This window comes from Anabas testudineus, chromosome 17 (assembly GCF_900324465.2).
Source record: "Anabas testudineus chromosome 17, fAnaTes1.2, whole genome shotgun sequence".
NCBI lineage: Eukaryota > Metazoa > Chordata > Actinopteri > Anabantiformes > Anabantidae > Anabas > Anabas testudineus.
In genome coordinates, this window is record NC_046626.1 from 8,196,707 (window position 1) to 8,213,536 (window position 16,830).

Genomic DNA, 16,830 nt, shown 5'->3' on the forward strand with positions numbered 1-16,830 from the left:
CCATGTAGGAAGAGTGGCTGGCGGTGCTGTGACATTCACTGTTCTCATTTCTGTGTCAACTGTGTAAATATCTAAAAATGAATATCATGCTTTCGTCGTTTTCCAGACTGTATGGAATAATCAATTTCAACAGGTAACAGAGTTCACATATTTGTATGATATGCGAACGCAAACTTTCTGTCTGTTATGTTAACATTGGCAAGCTAGCTTAGCTGCGGGTTAGCAGCGTGGCTAGTTGATCATGCAGGTGAAGGAAGTCGCTGTTAGGCACTAATTGGAAAACACATGGCTAAGACAGTTATAGCTTAATAATAACTAGTCATTTCTGGTAGGAAATAAGAGCATGGTGTAACTTCATCTGAGATCAAACTGTTTTCAGAAATATGATCCTTAGACGTAATGTGATTCCATTTAATATTATAACACTAGGATTAATTTAAAAACTGTCAAGCAGTTTCTTCATACTTTCCTTTGTAACATATATTAACTGTGCTCTGTTCTAACCATATACTAGAAATGCGTACTGTTAAACGTGTTTTTAAATATTTCTAAGGTGTATGTGTATGTGTTGCTTGATGAATAATGACACCAAGCTCCTGTGATTCTAAATATTAGATGACAACATAATGTGAAATATACAATAGTATTGTGGCATAAGAATTTTCCAAAGGGAATTAATAAATTATTCTTATTATTATAGAATACATTTTTTGTAACATGTTTTAATTTCTTCTCTTTCAACAGCATCCCTGCAAGAACACTAGCAGTAACTGGCACCTCTCACCTTCGGTTATTTAGTAACTGGATTGTGCCCAGAACAGCTGCAGGACCACAGATTTCCAGATGCGGGCCTCTTTCCTCACAAGCAGAGGGTTCAGGAGTGTTCCAGCAACTTCCATGGCAATACCAGCAGGTACGGACACGAAAAAGAGGCACAGAGTATCAGCCCAAGAATATCAAACGCAAGAGGACCCACGGCTGGATCAAGAGGCTCAGCTCACAAGGTGGCATTGCCGTCATTTTGCGGCGGATGTTGAAGGGACGGAAATCACTCTCACACTGAAGTTTCCTGTTAGGAAAACTGCTAAGACTTTCAAGAAACAGACTTTGGTTCTGAAATGCCGGAGGTGCTCAACAAGCAGGAAAGAACATGTTATGGGTTTAGTGGTGATACTGGGTGTGGGTTGGATTTGGCGTTCCCATTGCATTAGTAATGGCCACTGAATGGAAACTGGCCTTCAACAAACACATTGAATATGCTTTGATTAAAAAATAAGCCTGGCAGTTTATTAAAGTTACTGAGGCTTACAGACATGGTTTAATACACATCATTAATTAATACTCAATACAGTAGGTTTGGTCATAATTGTCCAATGTTTGCCCATTTCTGGATATTTTGCTTGTGTAAAATCACTTGGTTCAAAGTCAAAATTGCATCTTTAATAAATGATCTTGCAAAGACAGTGTCATTTCAGTTTTTACATGAAAACACTTGATTCTGCTGGACCTGGAAATAAAAACATCTTGTAAAAAATGTATGTGCACTTTGATTTGTGACTGGGGAAAAAGTGCTTCTCAAAGGTAATTTCTTGACAAAGAATTTGTTCTTTGTTTTTAACTAGGGCTGCAGCTAAAAATGGCAAATTATAAACTATACATTTACATATACCTGAGAATGAAAACAGAACATCACAGACTGCAATAAAATATCAGATTTTTGAAAACATCTGGTTGATGCATTAAAGTAGTTTAAGCTTATTTAGTTTTATTGAAATTAAATAACATTTAAATTAATTATAGCTTGAGGTATTACATTGATTTTCAACCTATAGTTTTATCAAGTCAGTATTTTGACAGGTTTACCGATAAAAGTTAACAATACTAGCTTTAACATCTTGTGATTTGAAGCAGCAGCAGCACCAGAGGAGCATAAATCCACAGTGGAGGACTTGACAGTCAAGCGTGGGCTTCATCGTGTTGTTTTCGTTCGAGCTTCACGTCACAACCCTTCGTATTAGGTGGTCTGGTTACGTAACGACACTCTAACCAATCAGACCGTCTGTATTCGCAGTTCTAGAACTATTCAGCCAATCAGGTGCGTATACTGTGAAGGGAAACGCCCCCGAACTGTCGAAATAATGGAGTTGTGTGAACTAGTAGCAAGTTAGCCAGCGAAGGACATCCAGTCCCACTTTGTATGTAATTTACATTTGTGTAGTTGTCTTTATATGAGTGAAAGTTTGTTAATAATTCCGATAGCGTGGTGCGACAACATCAAAGTCACACGTAGTTTTGTATTTTGCCTCTCGTAAGAAGCTGTCGAACGGGTAAACAAACCGGCATCTTGGCTACGACAAAGACAACAAGGCTTGCTAGCTTGTTTTAGCTAAACGAGTAGCATCGGTTCGCTTTGACTCTCACTGAGCTGAGCTGCTTAACAAACGTAGATTGTGACGGTTATCGAAATGGAGAAGGTAGGTTTACAGGTTGTCCTTTGTGCTATCGTTTGTGTACAGATTATCTTTAATTGTTTTTTACTGGATTAGATAGACATGTTGCCTACGTGGTGAGGAGTGAGGCGTGCTGTAAATGCTCTCTACCGCATACGTTACCACATCACTATAACTTGTTAGCTAGTTACATTTAAGGATTAGATAAGGTTATTGACCTTAACATTTGTTACTGTAGGTACGTAGACATGTTTTTGCTCATGTCTTTCTTGTATCCACAGGGGGATTTCCTGAAGGGACTGCCAGTCTACAACAAGAATAACTTCAGCAGGTTCCATGCAGACTCTGTGTGTAAAGCATCAGTAAGTGCTTCTGTTTCATATTAATATGCTTAAAATGCCAATTCATTGTGTAATATTGGCTAAATTCAGCCATGCATTTTACATGGTAATGAAGTACAGCTTTTTTGTCTGGGGTAATTCAAGCTACTTTTCAAACTAACTTGAATCTCAATATTGTTTCAGAACCGTCGACCATCTGTGTATCTTCCAACTCGGGAATATCCATCAGAGCAGAGTAAGTACAACATCATGGAAAACAACGGTTCTCTTCATCCCAAAATTGCAAATTTTAATTTCATTCAGTTATTATTATTTTTTTTTCAATCTGTGTCTCACTACAGTCATAGTTACAGAGAAGACAAACATCTTGTTGCGATATCTTCATCAACAGTGGGATAAAAAGGTAACAATTCAAAGAGCTATAGAGAAGTGTTGTAGAAGATATCTTCTGTATTGCTGTTAATAGTTTGTTAAACGTTATTGTTCTTCTCTTGACACCTCAGAATGCAGCAAAAAAGCGAGAGCAGGAACCAACAGAGGGGGAGAATTCAGCGCCACCACGAAAGATAGCCAGGACAGACAGCCGAGAGCTGAATGAGGATTCATAAAAGGCTGGACTGTCGACTGACATAAAACAAGCAAAGACTGACCCACACAAACAAAATGCACACACAGATGCAGGACGTATAGCTGCAAACCCAGGCCTTCACGTTGAAGCATACAAGGATCCATACATTTCAGACAACATCTGCTGTGATGCTGATTTCTGAGGAAGACACATTTCGTTCACCAAAACCTTTTTTTCTGTTTATTTACAGCTTTCACCCACTATGTCCTCAACTTCCAAAACACCTCTGCCTCAAGTTTTAGTCTCTGTAGTTTTAAATATAACATGTATCTACCTCTTGATTCTTCCACCTTTCTGGTTTTCATTCACTTATGCTGACACAGTTTTTGTTTAGATATGCAGGGAGGTCCTCTGTTGCCATTTAAGGGTTTACATTTGCATGTTTTAAAATCTATACATGATTAAGCAACATACCATCTGTGCTGCCTTCTAATACATTTGGATTTCTTTTCTTTTAATGTGTTGATAGAGGCCCTAAAATATATTTTTAGCATACCATTTAAATATGATAACATGATTACAGTAACACAAAATAAAACTGCATTGTGCTAGTCCTGGTGAATTATGAGTGTTGCCTTAAATGGAAGTGAGTGTGTTTTAGACTGAACCAGGTCACAATCATGCCGATACAGTCTTGTTAGAGGGTCCACATTCATTTTGTACAGTGTGACCTGCAGATTTTGTAGCCATATTTTAGCCATATGTTTGATGCTCAGTGTGAGCTCGTATCTTTGTAACTGCACAGTTACACAGTTTTATTGAGTAGGCGATAACTACAGGTATGTGTTAATGTACAGTTTAGCTGGGGTAACGTGTAAAGGCCACTGTCAGTCCCTTTTACAAATGTGCCATTCACATTGCTTAGCAGGATGATCATTGTAGTCATGTTTAGAGACGGTGACTATTTTATCAGGTAATAATAAGACAACTACTCACACTGTCTTCCATAATTTAGCAATATTGTCATTTCATTTAGTCAAACCAGTTAGTATTTTTTTATGCTGAAGGGACACGACAGCATTTGGTCAAATCAAAGAAAAGCTTTTTACGTATTTTGCTTTGCACCTTTAGATAAAGAACAATCGACTGCAAACTGTCAGCCACATTTTCACTAACCTGGAATGATTTACAGTCTATTAATGTACATTTAACTTTTGTCATGCATTGAAAACAAATAGAACACACTATAAGATTCTCATTCCTGAATTTACAGCATAAATGTGCAGTGTTTTATTTTTCTTGGCTGTTAATAGAAGAGTGTGTTCATTTGACTTTATTTTCATATATATATTCATTTGATTTTATTACATTACCTGATTAAGCTTGGGACATGTTGATTGTTGCTTTGCTTTGAGTTTATTGTATAAATGTATTGTCTATCTCAGTCTTGTTCTGATGTAGAGGTCAGAGTAAACAACAGCATCTTTGGATGGAACTCAAGAAACTCTGGTCCCTTCCAATAGCATTTATTGTGTTTGTTGCACACATTTTCATATAACAGTGTGTCTCAGAGGATGAGTTTACATACATATTTGTGGGAAACAAATCAGCCAGGGCCAGTAGTCTTCCAGTGATATTTTAACTCAACAAAACCAGCCAACACATTATCTTTTGATGGATGTTCATTCAAGTGAGGTTTATTTGCATCATAGAAGTACATTCACTAATTTATGTAGTAAAATAATTCATAGAAAATCAAATTTAAGAAAAATAGAATATTTTCCATGGTCACAGTGAGTATAATCTGACCTATTGCGGAAGAATACAATGGCTTGGAAAGTGCTTTACTAAACTAAAAAGACATGATGGATGTGGAATGCATGCACATGACGCAACAAGCATTCAGTACCGGCGTCCGAATGAGAAACTAAACTGGAAGTTGAGCTGCTGTTCACGGCCTGTGACAAAAGGGCTCATTGGTGATCAGGTCCATTTTGCTTTTTAAAAGATCCTTCACATCAACATAATCTGTTCTGGTGCTGTTGAAAACCAGGCAATCATGCAGTATTTTACCCTTAAGTAAAGGTTATTCAAGCCCCGTTCACAGATTTACACTTACTGTACATGTTTTTACATGGAAGCTAAATCAAGTGTTAGATACAGTATAATACTTTGTGCAAAGTAAGTTGCATCAAGAGTGAAAGTCTAATGCTCAGCGACTTTACATGTGGTCCTTGTGACTAACGTGTTCCTCTACAGTACCAGTGTGTCGCTATCTCTGAACATTTATACATTTCTCTCCATTCATGATATTACATTGGCATGGCTAAGAATCTATTAGCTCTTTGAGCCAGAGCTTTCTAGATCAGTCGATTGTCTTGATTCTCCTTTATCAGACTCGTTGGAAGGTAGTTCCTCTGGCGTTGTGTTGAAGTCACCCTTGTGGGGCTGAGCGCTAGCAGCCTGGGTTGACAGTTGTGTCCCATTCGCACACACAACAGTACCCTCGGACTTGCTGAAACTGAAGAGCTTTCCAGGACTGAATGTTCTGTTGGGGGACTGTGACCTCTCCTGGCCACTAGGGGGTGCTGAAGAGGTCACTGTTGAACCTGGTGTTGATCCAACTGCAACTGCTGGCTCTTTTTTCATTTCAGGCGACTTCAAGAACTTCAGAAATCCGGGAAGCTTTGCCTCACCCCCTGTTGGGGACTGTGCTGGCGAGCGTGAGTTGCTAGAGGAGAACTTCCCCTGGAGGGGGATGATTTGCTTTAGCTTCATTACATTGTTATTTCCCAACAGAGAGCTGGGTCTCTTCGGCTTGTCTCCTGGCTTGCTCCCTGATGCCTTGTCATGGTGATGCTGGTGCTGGGTGTCTGCCTTGTGGTACTCGCTCTCATGACGGGCCTCCGCCTGCAGCTCAGCCTGACGATGAAGCTCTTCCTCTTCACGCCGACGCCTGAGCTGCTGTTGGAAGTGCTGCTGGGCCTGCTGCTCATGCTTCTACATGGGGAGATGTGCAAACATTAGAGATATAGATAGAGAAGAAGATAAAAGAGTTATAGGAACAAAGTAGTGATGACCCAGGGAAAGAGAGGAGAACGCTGAGCATGAATATGAATATATAAATATATGTGAAAAGAGCACACAGTTCTAGCAACTGAAAGACCCTATCTCTTTCATCCCATGTCATCCCTGCAAGACCTTTCTAAAACACCATCAAAACAAGTGGCACTGATGTGATACAGCAATCACTATACTGACACAAACACATACAGATATTTCTTATGGACAGTTAGAAAAATCTGCACTAGTGTATATTTTTTTTGACAACGCACACCAAGAGAGCGAGGGACACAAAGGGATACATATAAAGGATTATGATAAAAACCGTACAGAGTGCAGCCAGCAGCGAGCCTTACTCTGTCCGAAGGTCTTTCAAGCTATGATACAACTATACCTTGAAAGCTTCCCTTCGTCGGTACTCTAGCTTGGCCATCTCTTCTGCTACCCAGCCAGGGATATCAGGGATGGCAACATGGATGACGTACTTTAGGAGGATTGCAAAGTGCTGTAAACCACCAAGACCACAAAGGGACAGGCTCAACACATGGTTACATAAAGGCACAATCACATTCTCTGTCTTATTGTGTAGTTTTTTTAATAAAGATAAAACAGCACATATTATACATATACCAAAAACCCTGGAAAGGTTTTTGCATTCATTAATGAACCTGTTTCCAAAAGATTTTTTTTTATCAAAATCACAACAACAACAAAGAACAGCAGGCCATGCATATCTGTACTTTTGTAATATTTTGGAATAAAACCACATTCACATGCATTTAATGTAGACGAGACGTTGCATACCTCCAGTAAGACAATGGAGATGATGGTCATCTCAGGACTCAGCCAGGGGAACAGACGCTGAATCTGCCCACACTGACCAATCAGGTAACAGTTTACTATGATGGCTATCAAGCCCATGGCCTCCATTGCAGTCTGAAGTACAGAGAAAGACAGAGAAGGAGACATTTTCAGAAGCCCAACTTTGCATTCTGTAGAATTAAAGGCTTGTCTGACATTTTCCAAACAAAATGCCCTGACCTGCCATTGTCCAATGTTCTCTACTCTCTGTCCGAAAGGCCTCTGAAGGCCGGTACAGAGTTTCAGGGCATCACTTCGGATCTCGATTATGTTGTTGATAAGAGCACACATGGCCGCCAGTGGAAACGCAGAGGAGAAGAGCACCACATAGCCAAACTGAATGAACATCTCCTGGTAGTCCTGAAGCGTGTCCTGTTCAGACCAAACATCATGAAACAGCACTGTTGATTAAATATATTCACTATTGATTCTGCATTTAGAGACAGTAAGATTATGAGTCCCACCTCGTATGTCTGCATGCAGCTTTCAATCTCAGCCTGAGTCAGCGTGACAGTTGTGGGTTCTTCTGGCGGATCAATCCATGACTTCTTGTCCTCTTTCTCCTCCCCTACGTTCCTCCTTCTCTGACAGACAGTTTCAGATTCCTTTGGAGAGGACACATTAGCATTGTCCTTGGTCTCCTGCTAAAGTAAGCATTTTGGACTACACTAGTGTCTTTAGTTAATATTAGGACATCATTAAACCTGCAGCTTTGCAGTGGGAAGTTTAATTTTGACCTGTGGCTGTGCTACATCACTGACTGAGATGAATCTACACAGACACAGTAAGGAGTTGGAATGATCTAATAATGATCTATAATGATAGTTTTGTTACTTCTTTACCATCTTTTAAGTGGAGCTTCTATGATAATTATACACATACTCACAGAGAAATCATAGTAATGAAAAGACCACATACTTGAGCCAACAACTCACAGTCGCTGTCCTCATCACAACTGTCAAAAATACTGGATGGATCCATCCCTTCCTCTACCAGTGTGGGACTGTCCTCAAGAAAGCTGTCGTCCCCAGCTGTCGTGACATCCTGGTAGTCAACCTTCTCCGTAAAACTGACTTTGCGTTGCTTCAGAGCGCTGTCGCTCATGTCCCACTCCTCCTCTGTCAGCCTGAATCCAGCTTTCAGATCCCCTCTTCTCTTTGGCTCTGGATTACTGTTAGCACTGTGACTGACAGGGATGCTTCTGGGACCTAGGAAGGAATAGGCTGTCATTGAGGCTTGGGCCTTTCCGAGAGCCAGGCGGCCATACTTAAGTATAATGGCTTGGAGGAGCTCCCACAGCACCTTTGGGGTGAAGACACCCAGCTTGTTTTGTTCGTAGAGGTAAGGCTGCAGGACCTCTTTGATGTTCTGTAGGAACTGGCGGAAGATCAGTAGAGTAGCAAGCATCTGTGAGGAGTAGAAGAACATCTGTTAGCGTGCTGACTGTAAGGAATGACACAAAAACGAGAATGGGATGTAGATAGTGAGTCTGCCTGAAGGGAGAAATCTTGTTTACATTGTCCACTTGTTGACATCCCAGGACATTAACAACATCCGAACATAGTCTTCCTTCATAGTTTCTTCAAAGAAACGTGGATCTGTGTACTATTTAACACACACATTAGCTCACTTAAGTATTTTGCTGCTAAATGAAAAAGTGTGTTTGGCTGCGTCTTAAAGCACCCCTTTGTTCACTCGTCCACAACCACCTACACGACAGAAACAAAGGATTCCTCAATAGTGACCAGTAAATTGAGGCATCATCACGCTTAACATCACTGAGAGCTGAAGCCTGCGGCACTGCTAATTGTGGTTACCTCCTTCAGTCGCTCCATGTCCTTGAGGTAGAATCCAATATAGAAAAGACTAAGGTAGGAATTGATGAATTCAAACTGTAAAACAACCAAAAACAAACAAAACATTACAGAAAGACAAATTCAAATGAATCATCTATATCTGAAACTTCCGTATTCAAGAGGAAGCCTGACTTACAAAAACCATTTTGATGATGAGATTATTCTCGTAGGCACTCTGAAGTCTATAGTTCTCTGGATGAAGAAATAAATATTAGAGAAGCATTACTCAGCTGCATGACCGCACACCCACTGTTTCTCCTCCCGCTTTCACTCTTTAACTACCTCACAGAGCTTTAATAGAAAATGTGTGTCTCATACCCATGTCATTGAGCCAGTAGGCAATCTTCTTATACACTTCATCACATATGGTTACAGTAACCGCCAGAAGTATTTTAGGAATGAATCTTGTAATGCCAGGTAGCTCCTGAATCTCCATCACCACTTCCTGCAAGGTGAATTAGAAGCATGATAAATATTTTATAAGGCCTATTCATTCTTATCTGCTCAAAAAAAAAAAACAACAACCCATAGCTGCATTTTAAAAGGTTATTCAGTAAATCTGGTATATGTATATTAATCGAATGCATGCGTACTTGTGCTGCAAATGTTATAATTTGCGATTATAATAAAGTGTCACTTTGCCTTTAATTTTGTTTAACGTCTAACATTTGTAGCACGGGTGGGATCAAACAAGAAGCACAGATGTACAGATGTGTCATCCCTACTTATTATTCCCATGTTCAAACCTGCAGTTCCAGGCAGAGGAGCATAGCGAGGAAGACAAAACAGAGACAGAGGAGACAGATGGGCAGGCTGACCAACCATCTGAACAGAGCTCTCTTCCAGGGTGGGTAGTAGAACTCCTCGCAGCCGGTTATGGGACTGCAGCGCTTCACACCCTGCAGAGACAGCAGAAGAAGAGTAGAGACACACAGAACGTAGGTAGTTGTTCTTTTTTGTGGTTGTTCTCATCATAACTGGAAAGTTTTCTTTCCTTTCACTATTTCTTATACTCTGTATTGTCATAAATGGGCAGTTTGTCTCACCAAAATATATTATCGCCCAACGTGGGGCTCGAACCCACGACCCTGAGATTAAGAGTCTCATGCTCTACCGACTGAGCTAGCCGGGCATGTTATCTAGTCCCCCCACAGGCCTTTTCAAGGGGCTCACCCAAATCCCCTCCCCCCATCCTCTATTCATTCCTCCACCTTCTGCCCCCCATTCGTCTACACCAGCCTAGTTCCTTTAAAGCGAGCACGTGGGTCATAAAACACGCTCTGTGGACATGCTGATCGCATTTCCTGGTATAGTGACACAATCTAGGCGCTGCAGGATTACTACCTGAAGGAAGTAGAATCTGAACTTTGAAACAAAACTTATTTCAGTAATCAAACTTTCTATGAGGTTTTTTTTGTTACATGTTTCACACACAGAATAACACTAATAACTATTTATTACATGCAACAAAATGTGTGTTCAAAACCCTCACCCTGAACTGCGGCCTGGGCTCCTCCAAGGACTCAGCGGGGGTGTCCAGAGTGCCCCACCTGTAGGCCAGCTCTGCCTCTCGCCTCTTCCACCGCTCCAGAAACAACGTTGCCCAGACAACATTGAAGAGGGCAAAAACCACACAGCAGATGTCCTGACTGGTCTGTGAGGGATGTTAGGAGAATCATAGATACTGCTAAAAAAAAAACATCCAAAACTATATTAAACCATCAAGCTTCTAGTTTCAACTTGTTATTTTTCCACTGACTATAGTTTTATTCAAAATGCAAAAGGCAGCATGACAATAAGAAAAAGAAATGTAGGAGAACAGACAAATAAGCAAAATCTCCTGACATTTCTAAAATAATACAAATAAGTAAAAAGGACGAAGCGTAAAAACATGAAAAACATGAAATCAGCACCATGTTGACAGTAAAAAGAATGATTCACAAAAACGCTTCAAGATTTAGAGGAGAGATAGATGCAGTACAACATGGAATAAATGCTTAAAAAGTATCTTAATGTACCTGGTCGGCTTCTGCTAGTATCCAGAGGAGAAAACCGATGACAGCAGGGTACAGCATGGAGTTGGTGTAGAAACCCAGCCAGGCAAAATACATGCCAATCTTCACTCCAAAGTAGTCACATATATCATCTATGAAGCAGATGAGATTATAAACAGCTGGTGGAAAAAGGAATCATCACGGTATTGAGTAGTGATTGCCCAATGTTCTTCAAAATAAAATAACATGTCCCACCCAGAGGCTGCTTTTCACACACAGCCTGGACCCAGGATGTCATCAGCTGGTTGAGAATCCTCTGCTCGTGGAGAGGAAACATTTGATGGATCACCCCGCGAGCTACCAGCTCTGGAACTGAAGAGGACACAACACAAGCGGTTGTCTCTCACGTGACATTTGGTCTATGTTTGACAAAACCTAAAAGAGTTACGTGAGTGAGTGTCTGCTTCAATCCACCATGAGGGATGTCAAAAACGTTAACTCAAACATGTGACCTTGCGTGACCGTGAGCTTTAATGAATCTGTCCTCTGTTTTTTTTTAGCAGAACAGTGAGAAAACAAATAAACACTGCATGTACAATGCAGCACACAAACAAAACCCCAATGACATTTCAGTGGCAGCGCTTGAGAAATGGATTTTAAAGATGAGAAAGAGAAGAAATCAAAATGACATGGAACAGCATGTAACAGATCAGACATAATAAACAACTGCATACTGATTGGCTGTCCCTCCAGAAAATGAATGTTGTGAAGCACCTCTCCCTGTTTGGCTCGCAGGTTGTCCAGCCAATACTTAATGATGCTCTGACGCTCCTGAACACAATTGCAGGTACATGGAGAAAAATAATAATTTATAAGAGTTAGACGGATACATCTTAAATTCATACTGACACTGCATGAATCTTTCACAACCTGCCTGAAACTGTCACAGTCACAATGACATACAATTCCCATAGCCATCAGCTTTGACCTCTAACCTGGGAGGTAAAAAAGCAGAGCTCGCTCTCTATGTTCTCATAAATGTTGTCCTCCTCACAGGAGAAGCGCCGCATCCCACCACCAAACTGCGGTTTGACAATCTTGTGCATGCCCATCTGCTCTGCCCCTCGCAGTAAGCTGACGGTGAGGACAGAGGGTAAAATAACAGCAGGATTAAAGCAGCAGTCTGCAGAGGACGGACTGCACATTTGATAGATTAAGCATGTCGCACACAACTAACTGCAACACACATACAACTGTAGGTGAAAGATGATTCTTAGTGTGGTTAATGAACTCTGAATTTGCAGAAATCTGCTTAAAGATACAGTTTGGCCAAATTAAATGATACACTTATTAAATATCACTTATATATTAATAGTAATATCACTCATTAAATGTGAAGTCAGGCGTCAAATTGCCTAAGACATGGCTTACAAGTGAATAAGCTTATTTAATTATATGTCAAACTATTACTTTAACTTAGCAGGTTTTCTATAGACTCATATCCACAAGAAAATGTTAAAACAAACAAACAAATAAACAGCAACGACAAAAAAAAAACACTTCAGAGCCAGAGACACATTTATGCTTGGATGCCTACAGCACACACAGAGTCAGAGCATTCGTTTCAGAGTCTTACCTCTCAAACGTTGTCGTGATGAAGAAGGCGTGCGCCTGGGTGTGTTTATGCTGACGAACCTGGATGCTGACTTGTGGGATTCCGACACGAATCTGATTCAGGAGCCACAGCAGAGTGTGGTCGTCTATTGTGTCTGGAGAAAGACAAAGTAAACATATTGTACAATCACTCTCGATTCCCCTCCTTTGAATGCATGTTTGCTGAGGGCAGGAAAGGTCTGGTGTTGCATACAGAGGCTGAAGAACAGTCATCCTTCACTGTCCTGGCAGAAGAATCAAGAAGCAGCGTAGAGGGGTTTGCAGTGAAAGGTCACTCCAATTAAATCCCAAGCTAGATATATTACAAAGACATTTTTCCATCAGTTGACGCTTTAAAGGAGACTGATGCCAGTATCAGCCCACTGTGTGCAGCATGTCATAGCTCAATTCATCTTTCCCTGCTCCAGTTTTCCCATTATGTTAATGAGCTTTTCATACCAAAAACTGATAACAGCTCACATTAATCTGAAATTACTGAGACTTTGGATGCATGTAGAGACTTTATTAGTCAGCACTTTCATAGTTTTCTTAAAACCTTTTGACTAAACCAACAAAACTGCAAGGCAGCAGAACTGTAGAATTCAGTGGTTAAAGAAAATAATAAAATTACAATATGTATGGATGTAACATAATGTGCAGAATGTGTTTTGTACAGTTTGTCTGAGACACTGATAAATTTCTTCCCATTCACATTTTGTTTCTACAGGTCTAGACTCGTTATAAGACAGTGCAGGCACAGGAAATGTAAATGAACGAGATTGAATTGTCCCCAGGGACCGCTATAAGTCCTAGTCGTACGTCTGAGTGGCTGGCTGACCACCAAATACATTTAATCAGGACATGCTGTTCTCTCCACACTGAGGAACCCGTCACAGGAGGGCAGCTTCGAGCTTACTGTACCGTACCTGGGAATGTCATCAGGATATCACAGTTTTCAGTGGGAACCATCTTCAGCCAGGACTTCCGAGACATAATGTAGTGTCTGGCTTGGAGAAGGCGCTTCCCAAACAGTTTATCTAAAAGGAAAGAGAGGGCAGCCGAAGGGAACAGGGGAAACTGAGTCAGACTGGGTTCATAAAGTGGAAAGATAATGGAGATTATGGAGAATAGGTGAGCGAGAGTGCCGGACAGGGTGTGTGAGAGGAATGAGGGACTGAGAGATGGTGATATTTCTCATTACGATCAAGGATACAGAGGACAGGTTAATGACTGCCACGCATCACTCACATTATTTCTATTTCTCTATATTTTTGCTGAGCTCACACAGACAACATGACAGGAATGTCCAAAATAACTGTTCAGCCAGCGTGAAGGTTAACTGGGCTCCACCGGTCGTACTTCTCTACAAGTGCTAAACCTGCAGATCCTGCTTAAACATCTCCACCATGCCGTGTAACGAAGCTCTGAAGTCATCGTTTTTGCTGCTTCTTCTTTCGCACATTGGTTCTCACTCTGAAATCACACACCAAGTCACACATGCAGGAACAGTAACCACAGTAACTGACAGAGCTCTTCATTGTTCGCCGAATCGTACCGTGACACTCTCTCTATTTCAAATTCTGCAGCGTGTTCTCGCGTCATCACCTTCCTGCTCCCCAGCTTTGCCATCAGTGCTTATAGTATGTTTTGTAATAGACACTTAAAAGGGCAATAAAATAACATGTATACGACAATATGAGGATTTTACTCAGTAAACACACATCTTAACATTGTCAACAAAAACTGAAGATGACGTGTTTAATAAAGATAAAGATGTTATGGAATAGCTATTGGATTAGATCGTACAGTGCAGTAATATAATAATGCAGTCTAAGCCAGACGACAGACAATAAATCCTTTCCGTTGTCTTGGAATCATTCGAACTTTCAGAGTCCTACAGAATGATCGACATGTAGATTCTGTACATGAAATTCATTCAGAGCCTCATCATCAGCGTGAGCTAGATCCTCTTGAGTTATCTTATGTTAATGATATTCACCAGCAATCACCATGATTGCATTATAGACAGATAGATAGATAGATACAAGACTACCTTTATCCATTGTCCTAACCACTTAACATCTTAGCAGTCGTGGGAGGGCCTACCCCAGCTGTCATTGGCCATTTCACATTTAGTAATAAATTGTATGCGACCAGTGTCTGATATTATGAATCTCTTGTCAACCTAGTTTAACTAACATCTGATAAACTGACAATTAGTTCAACAACTATTTGTCTCACGTCTGATGTTTCACTAATTAACCCAAAGCACAGTGTTTTTAACTGATGATACTGTCCTAACAGGACAAAAACATCAGCAATGAGCCACTATGAAAAAACAATACACTGTAATAGTAATTAAAGTCATTATTTATTTAAATCTCTCTATAACAATTCATGACAGAAAAGTCCCTTTAGCAGGCAAAGTAAACACACATAAAGTCCTAGAACAGTTTCAGATTGTTAGTACAATGTCAGTACAATATATGTGTGTTCACACTCACACTGTGGTGTGAGTGGTCGGTCTGGTGCATTTCCCAGCATGCAACAGACAAAAAAAGCTGACAGGCAATGTGGTTATGGTACAGTCTGTTCACCTCAGTGTAGTAGGAGTGTACAGCTTTAACAGTTAAAGCACGACAACACTACAGAGCAGCAGAAGAATCAAAAGTCTGGAGAGAAAGTTCTGCATTTACTGAAGTAACAGGATCCTTATGTCAATAGACTGGGAAGGTACAATAATCATTAACATCATCATAAAGATGACTGTTTGAAAAGGCTACAGTCACACTAACACTATTTCAACAGATGAGGGCATGAAGCTCTAATCTTGGGAAATGGCTTTAACTGCAAAATGTCACACTTCCAGTTGATAATGGCCTCACGTGGTATATGGCAATCACTGCCAGAGGCACCTCTGACACGCAGCACAGCGGCACAGAAAAACCTTTACAGTCAGACGCTTAGAAAGTCAAAAAAGAGAGTTCACTATCACGACTACATCAACCTTTTATATTTAGTAACTCTGTATCACCTGTCCTCATCATACTGTATAATCGTGTTTTTTATTTGTCTTTTCCATTGGTTGCAATTTAAAACAGTAACACTGTTGATGCTGTTGTATCCACAAGGCCTGACTATGACTCTCTCCTCTGTACCATTCTGCATGGCTCTGATAACTTCAGGAGCACATCACCCCCCCTGTTGAGTCCAACATCATCATATAATGATTATAGTGCAATCCCTACCACAACCGAGGCACCAGCCTCTTAAGTCATTATTTTCTTGTAACCCTCTGGTCTTTCACACCTGAGACAAAAGGGACACCGGTGACATCTGAGCCTGCAACCCAATCTTTACTCCGTTAGTCTAGTGTGGCACAGTGCGTCGGGACATGCACCCCCGCTCCTCCAGCATGCACCTGTGCACCAAAAAACAAGCCTGACACTTCCTGGGCCTGTCTGAGTCGGAATACCTACTATGTAGTGGCAAAAGAGAGACGCAGCGAAATCAAACCCTCCTCCACACGGGGACCACTGACCTCTCTCCTCCTCTGAGTCATTCAGTGAAGTCTATGAAGCATCGCTGACTGCACCATAACGCCCCCTGCACAGTAATCTCATCTCCCGGCACCTCATCTTTCTTTTCCCCAGATGAACACAGACACCCAGCTCTCCTCTGGTCTCCTCTGAAAGCACGCAGGATGGACAAACCCTGTTGTACCGTTTCTATCTTCGAGGACACTCACCGAGGACGCCGGACGGTGCTGAAGACGTTTGCTGCTGCTGCTGCTGGTTGTTGGTCCTGTCCTGCTGCTGGCTTGGCACCGTCCTCTCCATCCTCTCCCCTGCCCCGTCGCTGTCGTCGACGTCTGCGGAGCTGCTCTTGTTGCCACTGTTTACAGTAGCATCGCTATCACTTCCTCCGGTGCCCGCCGCCTGCATGCTGATGTACAGAGAGTGGGAAAACCGCACTGCACGGAGGACCCTGTGTTTTTATTGCACGGCTGTTGCATGCATGAGGAAAACCCTAGTGTATTTCATA

At 41.2% G+C, this 16,830-nt stretch overlaps 3 protein-coding genes and 1 non-coding gene across 5 annotated transcripts; 2 read left to right on the forward strand and 2 right to left on the reverse strand.

Annotated features, from left to right (window-relative positions):
• On the forward strand, window positions 1–1,506 carry mrpl34 (mitochondrial ribosomal protein L34). The gene is made up of 2 exons (XM_026374657.1): window positions 1–133; window positions 745–1,506. Exons 1-2 carry the CDS (start codon window positions 78–80, stop codon window positions 1,061–1,063), a joined length of 375 nt encoding a protein of 124 aa, XP_026230442.1. The 5' UTR covers window positions 1–77; the 3' UTR covers window positions 1,064–1,506.
• Window positions 1,507–2,127: 621 nt separating this feature from the next.
• On the forward strand, window positions 2,128–3,526 carry LOC113171327 (DET1- and DDB1-associated protein 1-like). The gene is made up of 5 exons (XM_026373618.1): window positions 2,128–2,474; window positions 2,732–2,812; window positions 2,975–3,026; window positions 3,133–3,194; window positions 3,295–3,526. Exons 1-5 carry the CDS (start codon window positions 2,466–2,468, stop codon window positions 3,397–3,399), a joined length of 309 nt encoding a protein of 102 aa, XP_026229403.1. The 5' UTR covers window positions 2,128–2,465; the 3' UTR covers window positions 3,400–3,526.
• A 1,514-nt stretch (window positions 3,527–5,040) lies between these two features.
• ano8a (anoctamin 8a) lies at window positions 5,041–16,830 on the reverse strand. 2 transcript variants are annotated; one of them, XM_026375198.1, is made up of 18 exons: window positions 16,535–16,830; window positions 13,713–13,823; window positions 12,770–12,902; window positions 12,129–12,267; window positions 11,868–11,964; window positions 11,389–11,505; window positions 11,158–11,285; window positions 10,632–10,793; window positions 9,886–10,038; window positions 9,458–9,584; window positions 9,276–9,331; window positions 9,101–9,175; window positions 8,202–8,690; window positions 7,748–7,888; window positions 7,464–7,655; window positions 7,227–7,358; window positions 6,817–6,927; window positions 5,041–6,359 (listed from the first exon to the last, which is right to left on the reverse strand). In XM_026375198.1, the coding sequence occupies exons 1-18, from the start codon at window positions 16,728–16,730 to the stop codon at window positions 5,697–5,699; spliced, it is 3,222 nt and encodes a 1,073-aa protein (XP_026230983.1). In that variant the 5' UTR covers window positions 16,731–16,830; the 3' UTR covers window positions 5,041–5,696. The 2 variants fall into 2 exon arrangements, with proteins under 2 accessions (XP_026230983.1, XP_033182386.1); XM_033326495.1 differs by having other exon boundaries at window positions 7,748–7,927.
• Window positions 10,199–10,271, reverse strand: trnak-cuu. The gene has a single exon. It is a non-coding gene; the product is annotated as a tRNA-Lys (tRNA).